Genomic DNA, 13772 nt, shown 5'->3' on the forward strand with positions numbered 1-13772 from the left:
CCTTTGGCCCCTCATCCCCTGGGTTTCAGCAGTGCCCAGAAAGTGAGCGACCTTGACACACCGAAAGGAGACGGGACGGGACCGTCAGAGGTGGGAGGGAGGGGCTGCCGGCGGAGCAGTGGAGTGGCTTTCGTTTAACTCCTTAGCGGCACACAACAGCAAAGACGGGCGGCATAAATGGAGATGCCAGTGTCATGCTGCCTGTTCACATCCATGCCTGGAGCCTGTGCCTGCATTCTAGTGTGCTCTCTGGAACTTATTTCACGGACTGAATTCATGGGACAGGGGGACTTTTTTAGGCCACGTTAGCCATCTGTAAAGTAGAAAGGAGAAGGCCTTCACTGGGCTGAGAGAGCAAGGGGCCCACACTGCTGTTTGAGGGGCTGCTGTGAGCTAGCGCGCGCTCGAAAGCACTCGCAGCCGCCACCGTCCCGACAGCCTGCTCCCCAGAGTTCCTCCATCTCCGGAGTCTCGTAGCCAGCGCTGGGACAGGGGACGCCACCCCCAGCTTTGCACGGTAGTAGAGGTGGAGTTTCTGTTCTGTGTTATATATTTGGCAGATACAAGGGCTTTTTAAGACGTCCAATGTTGTTTAACATGCTCGGCATATCTTAAACTGAAATAACTCAAAAAATGTCAAGCCTCAAGTTGTGATCTTAGGGTCTATGGGCCTTTAGGATGGATTACGACTACCAAAATCCTCAACTGAGCCCGTAGTTAATAACATCATTACAAATGGAGAAAAGAGTGCAGTTGTCAAGGGTTTGTCTTGGCCCCACAATTAACGTCCCTGGAAGCAGCGGTGGCGAGATCACGGAGCACTGCTGCACAAACCCGTTTTCAGAGTCTTGTTACTCTGAGGACCAGGGCACACCAGACACCCGCAGACAACCTCACATTTCATTAAGGGGGTGAAATGCTACATGGTAGTTTAGAATGGTGATGAAAGACTAAGTTAAGTGATAGAAGAATGCATACATGAAATGTTACAGACTTGAATGGGGAAACAGGTAAAGTAATGACCTTGGCTGAAATAGCTCAGCATGTGGGCACTTTTCGCTCCGCGAATGCTAGTGGTGGCTTCCTTTCTGTTCTTCGGAAGCACGTGCAGCCCCGAAAACTGTTGCTCCAAGCTCATCTGTAAGCTCTGCGTTCACAAACTCGAACAAGGGTTTCACATGATGCGATGTGTGAACTTTATATGGGATCTAATGCCCACAGCGGCATGAAGTCGCCATACGAACCGTAGAGGGCGGGGAGCTCTGCCAGGGAGGCGGGGTGATTGGTAATCAATGCCCCTGGGTTATAGGAACAGACCCATGGAGTTAACTGTGTTTTGCCATTTATAATCTAAACAAATGTTTTTGTGGGTTTTTTTTAAAGACACAGCAGACAAGCAGCATAGAACTGTAAGCAAAAGTCAATGCATAGTGCATTTAGAATCAGGCACCCTCAAATCAGAGATCACTATTTTCACCAAGAGGAGAGGTTCCTGGGCCTCCGTCCGTTAATACCCCTGCCTTTTCCCTTTGCAGTGTACGCAGCCCGTGCTGAATGACCTGGTGCCGGACATCGCCATGGGTGTGTCTACAATGTCCCTCAAGGACCGGCGGCTTCCGGAGCTTGCTGCGGACACCGAGCTCAGCCAGTCCCTCTCCCACGCCGGGCCAGGGCCACCCCAGCACCTGGCGTGTGTGCCCCAGAGGCACACGCACACTGCTCAAAAGAAACACACACTAGAACGAAAACCAGAGCCGAGAGAAAACCCACAGGAGTACCCAGATTTCTATGACTTCTCAAATGCCGCCTGCAGACCCGCTACTCCTGCTCCCGGCCGACGGAGCCCTCCCCCGCCAACAGGTGGACATCTGGGTCCCGATTTGTACAGCCACAGGAAGGCGTCAGCAAGTGGCTTACAGTCCACCTACCTACCTGGGCAGTCCTCTCCACAAAAACAGGAAGCAGCCAGGCGAGAATACCCACTGCCCCCCGAGGGGCCTCTCCACCATCAGCCCAGTGAGGCCATCCGCCTGGACGTCGTCGATCAGCCTCCCCAGCGCTCAGCCTTCCCTGCCACAGCCCCAGAAAATGCTGGTCATGGCCCAGCCCACATCCGGGGCCAGGCTGCAGGAGAAACCGACCTGACTTTTGGGCTGACCTCTAACAGACCCTCCCACCCAGTGTGCAGCTCAGAAGCACCAGGAGAGAGGCCTGGCAGGAGACTGGCTGACAGTGAGGCTTTGGGCCACGGAGCCCAGAGAACCCCGGACTTGGAGAGAGAGGATTCTGGAAGCAGAGGAAGGAGGTCCCCAAACAAGCCCGACTTCCTCTACAAGAAGTCCGCCCTGTGAGCACGACTTCGTGTCTTCGGTGCCTGAGACGTGAGACCCCCAGTGACCGTGTGACCCAGCAGCTTCCAGACCGGTTGATGGGTGCCCGCTGACACAGCTGGGCACCCGAGACCCCGTCCTCGGTGTGTACATATGGTGGTGGACGTGGCGTGCTAAGAGGGTGGCTTTGGATGCCGCCCCTGTCAATTCTGCACGGGACGTTGGTTCGGGAAACGCTTTTCAGAGCAAGCAAGCTGGCACTTTCTTTCCTCTGGACAAGTGATGGGGTTTTTTTGCACTTGTACACTTATTTTATCTGTATTGGTTTTTATATCCGTATGCTAAACTTTATTGCCACATTTAAAGGACTGTATTTTCGTACTTTTTTGCATTTTACCTTTCATCTACCGACTGCGCTGTGCGTTGGAGTGCACACTAAGATGTATTTTCTTATGAAATAGTTCTGTGTTTATTTTTTAATTATAGAAATTCCAAAGAACAGCACATCAAAATCCCCCTGTTTAGTAATGCTTTTGGTTTCTGAAATCTTCATTACTCCAGTGTCTGTCTTCTTTAATCCGGTTCTGGGCCAGTCTCCACCCCTCCAGCAGCGAGGCCCGCCTGCTCGGGAGCTGGGGCTGTTCTGTTTCCATCAGAGCCCCAGAAGAACATCCTCGGTGTCCCGCCTCACGCTGGTGGGCACGTGGCCTCTGCACCAGCTCCCAGAGGGTGCCACGGCAGGAGAGTGCCACATGGGAGCAGCGTGCCACCACCGTGAGCAGACCGGCTGCTGGCTGCCTTCTGTCCCCTTGCTTTGTGGGGGGGAAAAACAAAAGGGCTTCAGTCTTAATGGTGTCAATGGTTGTTTGTAAGCGTGTGTTTTCTTACAAGTTTCTTTCAAAGTCTGTCTGAACTTTGGCGTCCTGTAAAAAGTTGTTGTATAATGCTTTGTCACCAAAAAAGAGAAAAACACACACACACACACACACAACTTTCCTCCAGTTACACTACATGTCCTACTTGAACTTCACGCAGGACGCTGGCTCGGGCCTTTCTCTGAACCAGTGCGACACTGCGGGAAGATGGGAGGCCCTCTCCCTTGGAAGGGCACTGTTTCTTGTTCTGACTCTCCAATGTAAATATTTTCCTATCTGAGTTTGTCAATCACGTCAGCCTTGTCTGAACCCTCCCTTTGTGCTTGTACAAGCACCCACACACCCGTAACACTTAGAAGGAAAGGGTCTCTCTGAACATCCCCGAGTGCCCTTTTCCAAGTGCGTGTATATGTGTGTAACTATAAGTCACTCACACTCACGCTGAACTATGCAGGGCTCGGGAGCCTTCACAACTACCATATCAACGACTTACATGCACTTTTCAGTAAGTAGGTTTCTATTGGGTGTCAACTCTTAATTTCTCCCAAAACTGTCGTTTCTTAACAGTCTCTTCCTACTTGACCCTGTGGCTATACACTCAGGAATAATCAGACGTTTTAAGAAATCCAAACATTCGGTCGTCTCAAAGGTGGGAACCACAGTGGCCAGCGCATTCATTGATAGAGGTGGTCCAGACCCCTCCTGTGAAGAAAGGACACACCGGGCTCTGTTTTCATGTGGGTGAGAGGGCGGTCCAGCCCTGTCGATCTGTCCTCACAGGCATGAGTCCCCCACCCTAGCCCTTTGTGGGCATGAATTATGTTTGTTGGTAGGCTTTTTTTTTTTTTAACATGACCTGGTTTATTTAATGTTAGGCCAGAGCTGTTGACCCCACACATCCTGGCCCTAAAAACTCATTGAATACTCTTTTATGTTCCTACGATATAGTTATGAAAAACAAAGGGTCACTGTCCATAATGTGAGTTGCTTTGTGACATTTGCATTTAAGAGTTTAGTAGGGGACGGTGGACGGGCGTGGCTAGCAGGTGCGCAGGTGTCCTCGGGGTGGTAGGCTAGGTGCTCGTGGACTTGTGGCTGCGGCTGTGGAGTGAGTGGCTGTCAGAGGGGGTGCTGAATGGTGACGTGCCTCTGGCTTTTGCACCCCTCAGTTGGTCACCTCCTCCTGCAAAGGTCGATGTGTCTGAGGGTGCTTGTGCTCAGAATGCAGCTGTTGGCACGGGAAGCAGCAGCCAGGCCACAGGACCTGGTGTGGAAATGGGATGAGAACCCAGGCACAGAAATGCCCCATCTCCCGTTGAGGCCACCCAACAATCAGGCCGCTCCGACAATCACCACTCTCTCCCGCCCTGTGTAGAGGGAGGTTCAGGAACTGCCGCGTGGATCCCAGGCGGGGAGAGACTCCAGTTTTCTCAAGAGGCTGGCTGGTGGTTGGTTTGCTTTCGTTTCCGTTGTAGTTGTGTGATTGTGATGACCAGCTTAAGTTCAAAGTCTCCTGGTGAAAATGCCTCAAGTCTGGTTAAAATGTTTCATGTAGCCCCCCACCTCACATGTCCCTTTGGGTGGCTTCTGGGCACCTGTCCCCTGACCTCAACTAGCCTGTCCTCTCAGTACAGTTGGTTGGGATGACCGGTGCTGAGAGCTCTGGGTCTCTTGTCTGCTCTTGCTGAGCCGTTCCCTAACCCCAGCGTGCGTTTCCAGAAAAACCCTGCCTGGCTGCCCGGTGGAAGTACTGACAGGAGAGCAGGGCCACCTTCAGCCAGGCGGATCCCCTCCTGGTGTTTAATTGACCTTGGGTGGGAGGTGGCCTCCATGAAACGCTTGCGGGGTACACTTTTTCCGCTCTGAGGCATTCGTGTTTTTCGTTGTGGGACTGAATTCAAAAGGAAAGGCTTATTGTTTTCCTTTTTAAAACGTACTGGATTGACTTTCAGCTTTCTGTGCTTAGCCCTGCAGCGATGGGTGCTAGTCCCGGTTCTGCAGCTGTTTCCTCTGTCCTTTCCTTTCAACCCACGTCATCGCGCGCCCTCCTCTTCTCGAGCCACGAGCGGCGTTTCCCCAAATGTTCCCTTCCGCCCCTCGGGTTGCAGTGGCTGTTCTGTGTCGACCTCGTTGGCAAGTCGTGGGCCCCTTTTCCCTTTCCCTCCTGAAAGCCCTGGGGTGCTTGTGTGTCCTCCTCCCATATTCTGCATCCCGTGATCGTGTGGCCCTTTCTGTAGGAGGGTCCTTCCAAGTGCATGTCTGGAACATACCCTCTGTGTGTGCGTGTGTTTTCTAAGTGATCAGAGGGCTCTGGACGCTCTGTGTGGGCCTCTGGGCTGCGTGGGCAGGTGGCACAGAACCCTGCTGGGGTGAGGGGCTGGAAGGCTGGGGTCCCTGGCGCCCCCATGCTCTGTTGAGCGTGTCTGCCCCGCAGCCCGGTGGTCCTGCCACAGCACTGTATCTCTCGTGGTTGTGCTGTTACTGGTATAAAGTCAAGTGCCTTCAATGCTAAAGGCTCAGCAATTTTTCTTACACCGATTTCATGTCCTATGCAAGTGTTTTCTACAACCTGCATAACCAGTACTTTGTAAAACTTGTTTACGCTTCAATTGTACATAGTGTTTTTTAAAGAAATAGATCGTATTTTTATTTAGGTACCTCCAAACTTGAACTCGTCTGTGGGGAGCGCTGTAAAACGAGACATTTCTCTTTTGAGCACCAGGACAGTGGGACAGAGGTTTTCACTGGTTCTATTTTTCTACTGTTACCGATGAGCATGTAACACTGACTTTATCCTCCACCTAGTTGGCATTGCAAATAAACGGCTTGTATAGAACCTGTGTGTTGGGTGCCGTCTGTTTGAGCACGGCCCTTCCCCTTGGGGAGAGCTGCTTGTGGGGGTGGGGGGGGTCCTGGCTTTGAAGCTCACCTCCGCTTCTAGGGTCTCAATCCTGCAGAGGGCGCCGTTTTCATTGCGGCCCTTATGGAAATCACTGACACGGCCTTTTCTGAGAGCTGCCTCCTACACATTTGAGCAGAAAGCGCCCTCCGCGTGCAAGGGTCCCACAGGAGGCAGCCAGCCTCCCAACACAGCGAGCGAGCAGCCGGCGTGGGCGAGAGACCCAGAGGACCCGGCCCGATGGCCACAGGCCGCCACAGGTCAGAGAACTGAGTCTTAGAGCCTGAACGTTTGTTTCAGTAGAAGGCTCCCTGTCAGTTTCCAGCTGGAAAAGGGAAGTGGAGAGTCGGGGGCGTGGGGCAGATGCAAAATCGAGAGTGCCCTGGCTCCTACGCCCCAGCACAGCGTTCCTGATCTCTGCGCTGTGACCACCTTGTTTAACTGGGAGCTCGGGAAAACAGCCTAAGGCTTTGGTGGGTGAGCTGCTGGAAAACCTGGAAAAGAAAACAGCTCTTGCTTCTGGGTTTTCAGATCATCCTGAAGAAGCTGGGATCCCAGGTAGCACCCCTCCCCTGGCCAAGCCCTGCCTCTGCCCAGAGCGATTTCCAGAGGTTTCTGCAGTCCATTCTCTTCCAAGTCTGGTACACAAGAGCAGCAGGCAAACGGGCTCTTCGACTTCACTTGCTTGGAAAAGGCTGCTCTGTCCTTCAGTTATTCTGCGCTGGCCCAGGTAGTGGGCGGTGCTGTGGCCCAGGGGGAACGGCTGCACTGAAAGTGCTCAGGAGCCCCTCGCTACCCATAGACCTGCCGCTGTCAGTTCCCACCTGGAGAGAGGCCACAAGTTACACGGTACAACTGCTCCAAAGGGTGCCCTGGCCCAAGTCCACGGAGATGTCTCCAGGCCTTCTGCAGTGCCACAGGACGGCTTTGCACCCGAACGCGCAGGTTGGTTCCCAGTGTGAGCTGTGCCCCCGCCTGGACCACCTACACTGAGCGCGTGACACGATCTCCTTTCCTGTCGTCCTTCAACAGATTGGGTTCTGTCTTCAGTCTTCTCCGACTAGGGTGCTGTTCTAGTCCCATCTTACAAATGAGCAAGGTGAAGACACAGTGCTCACCAGCTTTTCCTGCCGGCATTGCTCAGAGCTGAGGCCATACTTGGTTGTAAGCCGGGCAACCATGGCCCCGCCTCAGGAGAGTAACTAAGGCTGGGGATCCAGCTGCCTTGGGGGTTCAGAAGGATGCAGGGAGGAGGCAGGTACAAGCAGGAGGCAGGACTGAGCTGGTGGGGGCAGAGGGGGTGAAGCTCGTGAGGGTGAGAGGTGGGCTTAGAGAGCCACACCAAACCAGACTCACTGCTACCGGGTCGATCTTAGCGACCCCGGAGGACAGAGTAGAACAGCCCCTGCGGGTTTCTGACGCGAACTCTTTAAGGGAATAAAAAGCTGCATCATTCTCCCTTGGAGTGCCGGTCTCAAACTGCTAACCCTGTGGTTAGCAGACCAGTGCGTAACTCACTATACCACCAGGCTCTTACGACAGGAGCAGAGTGCAGTTTTTGAACTTGACCCTTAATCGCCGCAGGACATACAGTGTGGGGGAAAGGTCAGCCCCCCACAACTACTTGTGACTTCGATAGGCGCAATAGTACAATTAAAATATGTATAGAGATGATAAAGTCTTAGGGAGCACGAAAGAGGAGAAATTGAAATAATGGAGTCAGACACATTTCATGGTAGCATGCTCACCTCCTGGATGGCCATGATCTTACCGGCCAGGTCTGCGCGCAGCATGGGCCTCCAAGGACAGGAGAGCAAAGCCAAGTGGGCCAGAGACCCGTGTTTTGCTAACGGCTTATATCTCCTTAGGGGGCGTGACTACAGGTAACCACACATGTCAGAGGAAGGGACTGCACAATAGGTCATCCAAACAATAGGGGGGATATACAGTGAGCATAGGCCTAACAGGAAGGGGATGAGCTAGAGGTGTACACAATAGGAAGGGGTGGAATCAGAAGTATACATGTGACAAGAAGGGCGGACCCTCGGTTCATGATGGCGGCCTAACCTTGGTCACCATTGAGTGGGCTTGACCTCCCTGGGCTCTCCTTCAGGGAAATAATCCTATTCAGAAGGGAGTGGGCCCGACTTTGGGGATAAACAGTGGTGTCCACTTGCTCTAGATGGCTGATAACCCTTAGGGAGAATACCCCCTGACCTGCTTCTGTTGACCTCCAAGTGTATAGTCATCTGAGAAGCGTAGCAAGCAGCAAGTTTGGGATATATTTGGGGGAGACAACTTGGGAGAAATCTTTGTTTCCCACAATACAGGGTTTTCAGAGGAATGTGGTGTCGGCAGCTTTGCCTGTTGAAATCACAGGCCTGGTGTGAGATGGCCCGTGGGATGGGCAGGTGTGGGGCCGTGAGACCAGCCAGTGGGCTGCTCAGGAGAGAGGCCAGATCACACATGGCAGGCGTGCCCAGCAGATGGAGCTGGAGGAAGAGAGAGAGCTTACCATGCTGGTCAGCTAACCTGGACGAAGTTGGCAGGAAGACTTCCAAGTAAGAGTTTCTGGGGGTCATCCACATTTGGGGGGCCTTCAAAGCCTTGGGAGCAGATGGGGTCGCTTAGGGAAACAATTCAGAGCAAGGTAAAAAGAGGACCCAAGAGTGGACCTGGAGGAACTCCAATCAGGAGAAGGCAGTGCTGGGGGGGCCAGACTCCGGACGCAAGCTTGGCGGGACCCTCAAAGGGCTGGAATCGGAGCATTGGGAGAAGAGAAGATAAAGCTCAAGCCAGCCCGATGTCTGGTCCCATTTGCAGGGAAGACTAGTCAGCAGGACTCTAGCTTATGCACAGGTGAACTCGGACAGGAGGCCACACCCTCCTCTAGACAGGTGCCAGGGCTCTGCAACAACTGGGTTCTTTGTGGGCTGCTTGGGTTTTTCTTCCTTTTTTTTTGTTACAGGTTGGATTTTTAAACCCCCTGCATGTTCTAATTTCTCATGTTAATAAAAGGTAAAAGCATAGGGCTCTGTGCTGCCCCTGAAAAAGTTGCACCGAGCTTCTAGATGAAACCCAAAGAGATGCTTTGTGGGAAGGCCATCCAGAGGAGGAGTGTCTAAGGACAGAAGCAGGGGAGAGGCCAGTTGCAGTGGGCTGAGCTGGCGGTGAGGTGGTATAGGTGTGAAAGGAGGTGAGCTTAGTGGTGAGGAGGAGTGGGTTGGAGCTGAAGGAGTTGTCAAGTGGAGAACGACCACAAAAGCCAGGTGGTATTGTGGTGACAAGCCAACCCACGTGCCTTTGTCTCCTCCATGCAGCTGTCATGACAGATTGCCACCTGCCAGGTGACAATCCCCCACTAGAAGACTAGATCCTGTCAACGTGGCAAAGGAAGTCAGCATGCGGTTCTTTATCCTGGGGATGCAACCCCCCCAGTCCTGCCGCGGGCTTCAGTGCGCAGACATCTAGCTGTAGCCGGGCCTGGATTTCACAGCCCTCTCAGGAGTAGGAGGCGGCTTTCTGCTTCGGAAACGATGGACAGTCTCAGTGACCCAAAGGGGAAGCTCTACTCTGCCGCTAGGGCAGTGGTTCTCAACCTGTGGGTCGCAACCCCTTTGGGGGTGGAACGACCCTTTCACAGGGGTCACCCGATAACAGTAGCAAAATGACAGTGATGAAGTAGCAACGAAAATACTTTTGTGGTTGGGGGCCACCACCACATGAGGAACTGTAGGAAAGGGTCGTGATATGAGGAAGGTCGAGAACCATGGATCTAGGGCCTCTGTGAATTGGAGTTGACTCAGTGGCAGTGGGGTTGGATGGTGGATTTACGGGCTCCTGTCAGGAGAACCAGTCCAGAGACCAGAATCTGTCCCCCTCTCACATGTGAAAACAGACACAAACCAGGCGTCCCGCTGTTGCCAGTGTTGGGCCTGTGCCCTGTACAGATTGTGAGTGCTGGGCCCCCTCCCATGCAGGGCCATCTGGTCCCCAGATCCTCAGGGCTCCAGGCTTCTCCACTTCTGCTCGAAGGTGCTCTCTGGCTGACAAGATGGTGAGGGGCTGCTTGTCTGGTCCCTGTCCTTGCACGTCACATCTGTCTCCTGGCTCTGTGTCGTGGTCTTGACCTTGATGACCCCTGATAACTGGCAGGTCCCTGTGAATCATGAGGATGTGCTCAGCCGCCATTCTCAGGAAGCAGATCCATGTTGGGCATGTCCCAACGGCCACCCCTCAGATTAGCGGCCAAGAGAAAACCCACTCTGTTTTTCAGGGACCTTCCCGAATGATCTCTGGGCTTCCCCTGACCTCAGTCACTGTTCCTCCCACTGCCTGTGCGCCCCCTCGACCACTACTTGCTCTTCTGCCCGCTTCAGGCCTTAGCGGAGTCCCAGCCTTCCAGGTGTCTGGCTGCCCTCCCCCAGGAAGTGGACGCATCCCCACCTCCCATGGATCTTGGCATCACGAGCCTCCTCGGAGAGCCAGCTGTCCCGTATTAACCTGCCAGGCCCTTCCTGCAGTCCCTTCATCCTCTCAGGCCCTGGGCTTCTCTCAGGCCCCGGGCACCAGCCGCCCTTGCCCTTGCCACCCAGTCCCCGGAAGCAGCTGGGATGTCCCCGGCACCTGTCCGTCCTGCCTCACTCCTTGGGCGCAGGGCCCCACACTCTCCTTCCAGAGTGCCTGCTCGGACCTCCCCGAAGCCCTTCTTTTGCCTTCCTCCAAGACCCTGGCCCTGGCCTCCCCTCTTCCCAAACCAGCGCATCCTCCATGGCTGCCCGCCACTTCACCTGGTTCCCGTTGACCCAACCCCCTTTACCAGATTCGGCCCATCACAATCGCCTGTGTCTGGACCCAGCTTTGGGCAGGGGTGGTGGGTGGGTAAGGAGATAATCACACAGCCACGGCCCCCAGGCTCTCACAGCTTGGGTGTCACTTTCCCACCTCTCTGCTCTCCTGCACGGTCCCCCAGCTCACTCCGCTCTCCCGCCAGCTTCCAGGACAGAGACGCCGGTCAAGAGGGCTATAAGGTGGGATGCTAATCTCAAGGGCAGCAGTTCAAACCCACCAGCTACTCTTCAAGAAAAAAATGCTGTCAGCTGTAAACATCTGCAAACTCCCAAGAGACAGCACGGCTCTGTCCTATATGGTCTCTCTGAGCCCAAAACGACTTGATGACAGATTGGCTTTTTCAGGGGCCCTCACACCCCTTCTCCTGCACCCGCGCCCCCCTCCCTTTGTGCTCCCAGTCCATTCTACCCTGTCTGCTAACTGCTTGGATAGTGTCCGGGGGCCCATTCTGGCTAGGACAGGGGGCATCTGCTCTCTTGGGAATTACTCCTGTCGGTGAGAATGTGAGACCCTGTCCAAGCGTGCAGTTGTAAAACGAGAGGAAGGATCCTCCCTGCTGCCAACACACAGGGCCTAATCCAGAGCATCGGGACCTTCTTGGGACCCTTCCTCCCAAATCCCAGGGCCGCTGTCGGGCTCCTGCTGGCTGCTGCACGCCCACCTTCCTCTGCCTGGGTCCTGCCCCTCCCTGTCCTCAACCTACAGGCAGGTGAGCCATAAAGACCAGCTACAGGCCAGCAGGTGAGCTTACTTCAGCGTTCATGGCGCCAGAGATCAGAAGCCATGCAGCAGGCGCTTGGCTTTGGTTTGGATTAAAGCCACATTACCAGCTTGATTGGGGGTGGGCGTGGGTGGAGAAGGAACCCACCCATCCCGTCTTACTTCTTGGACTCGTTCCTCCCTTCGTCTAGAATCTGGAGAGGGCGTTACACAGTGGGCTGCTGACCGCCAGCCAGGTCAGTGGTTCACCACCCACCCACCACCGTCAGAGAAACTGAGGCTCGCTGCTCCCTTATAGTTACGGCCTCGTCAACCCACAGCGGCAGCCCAACTCTGCCCTAAAGGGTCACTTGGAGCCGCGTGGCCTCGACGGCAGTGAATTTACAAGAAAACAACCACAAAGCATTGCTGCTGTGTCAATTTCAAGCGTGTGTGTGTGTAATATATATATACTTATGTATGTGTGGGGTGTATAATATATATACAACATGTGTGTGGGTATGTATATAATATGTACACATATGAGTGTGTGGGTATGTGTAGAATATATAACAAATGTATGTATGCGTAATATATAAATACACATGTATGTGTATATTTACTTATGTATATGTGGGTGTGTGTATAATATATACACATATGTATGTGTGGGTGTATAAGATATGCACATATGTATGTGTCTGTGTGTGTATCACTGCCACCGAGCTGATTCTGACTCACAGCGACCCTGTAAGACAGGGCAGAACTGCCCTGAGGGTTTGTGGGTTTCTGAGACGGTAACTCTTTACAAGAATAGAATGCTTCATCTTCCTCCCTCGGAACGGCTGTTGATTTCAAACTGGTGACCTTGTAGTTAGCAGCCTAGCCCATTACACCAGAACTACACACTCGCACACACACACCGTATTGGTGCTAAGTTCACATTATAGCAACCCGGTAGGACTGACTAGAATTAGACTAATCTTTGGATGGACTGACACAGTGGCTGCGACACAGGGAAGAGGGTGAGGCTGGTACAGAGCAGGGAAGGGCCTCGAATTCGGCTGTCCAGTACATACCCTAGAAGGGACATAGCAGGGCTCAATCCCCCGACAGCGCCCCTCTCCTCCCTAAGCCTGTCCTGGGTCACAACAAAGCCATTTCTTCCAGCTGAGCTTTGCTATTCCAAACTCCGAGCCTTCAGCTGGGAAGGCCCAGTGCCCGGTAAACTCCCACACCACTGACAGGCACTGGTCTTTCGTGGCAACTGTGGGCTTGGGTGGATTCTTTGTCCCCAGTGCCTTACAGCGCCAAGCTCCAAAACCTAGCGGCCCCCACCGGCAGCAGTCTCCAGCCCCGCGGTAGCATCTTCCTTAGCCCGCCTCCCATCCTGACCAGCACTGCAGCCTTCCTCACCAGGCGGCCCAGCGATGGCAGGAACCCTGCGCCCTCGTGCCCTCGGCCAGTGGAAGGCTCCGGCAGTGAGAGGGCCTCCTGGGTCCTTTTAGCCTCTGGGACAAAGTGCCAGATGCTATGTGTGACAGGCTCCCTCCCCTGCAGGGGGACGGCTTCACACAGGCTGCTCTGTGGCTCCATCATTGTTCAGCAACCCTGCTGTGCATCCTGGTGGCCAGGCCCTGGGGACCAGAGGGCGAAGAAGTGAAGGACAACCTCTGCTTCCCCAGTGCTTGGGGGAGTCCACACATTCTCCTCGATCCTTTCACTCTGTCCCCGCCACTCCAAACCAGACCGGAGTCACCACACTGGACAGCCTGGGAGACCTGATTCTACGCTGGCTTGCTGAGCCGCCCTGGCCGGTGTCTCTTTATTTGCGGTCCTTGGTGTCCTTGCTGGTAGAGTTATCGCAGGGGGAGTTGACATTTAGGGAGCACTTCCTCTGGGCCAGCAGGTTTCAGGTTTTCACAACCCGCCACACAAGACCTCTTTGGGGGGTGAAAAGCAGGGGTGTGACTCTGAGGACTAAGGTGCGCCTGGCCCAGCCACGGTGTGTTCAGTGTCCTCGGATGCATGCGGAAGTTGGACATTGAATGAGGAAGGCGGAAGGAGGATGGATGCATTGACTTGTGGAGCTGGAGAAGACTCCTGAAAGGACCGCGA

At 54.1% G+C, this 13772-nt stretch overlaps 1 protein-coding gene across 3 annotated transcripts in view; it reads left to right on the top strand.

The window, feature by feature from the left end:
• The window catches only part of BTBD7 (BTB domain containing 7), a 112784-nt gene extending 106743 nt beyond the window's left edge, over positions 1-6041 (top strand). For all 3 annotated transcript variants that reach the window (XM_075532122.1, XM_075532123.1, XM_075532121.1), the window contains one exon: positions 1536-6041. In XM_075532122.1, the coding sequence (XP_075388237.1) occupies positions 1536-2351 (816 nt within the window). In that variant the 3' untranslated portion in view covers positions 2352-6041. The remainder of the gene's footprint in view (positions 1-1535) is intronic.
• The last annotated feature ends 7731 nt before the right edge of the window (positions 6042-13772 follow it).

This window comes from Tenrec ecaudatus, chromosome 14 (genome assembly GCF_050624435.1).
Source record: "Tenrec ecaudatus isolate mTenEca1 chromosome 14, mTenEca1.hap1, whole genome shotgun sequence".
NCBI classification, from domain to species: Eukaryota; Metazoa; Chordata; class Mammalia; order Afrosoricida; family Tenrecidae; genus Tenrec; species Tenrec ecaudatus.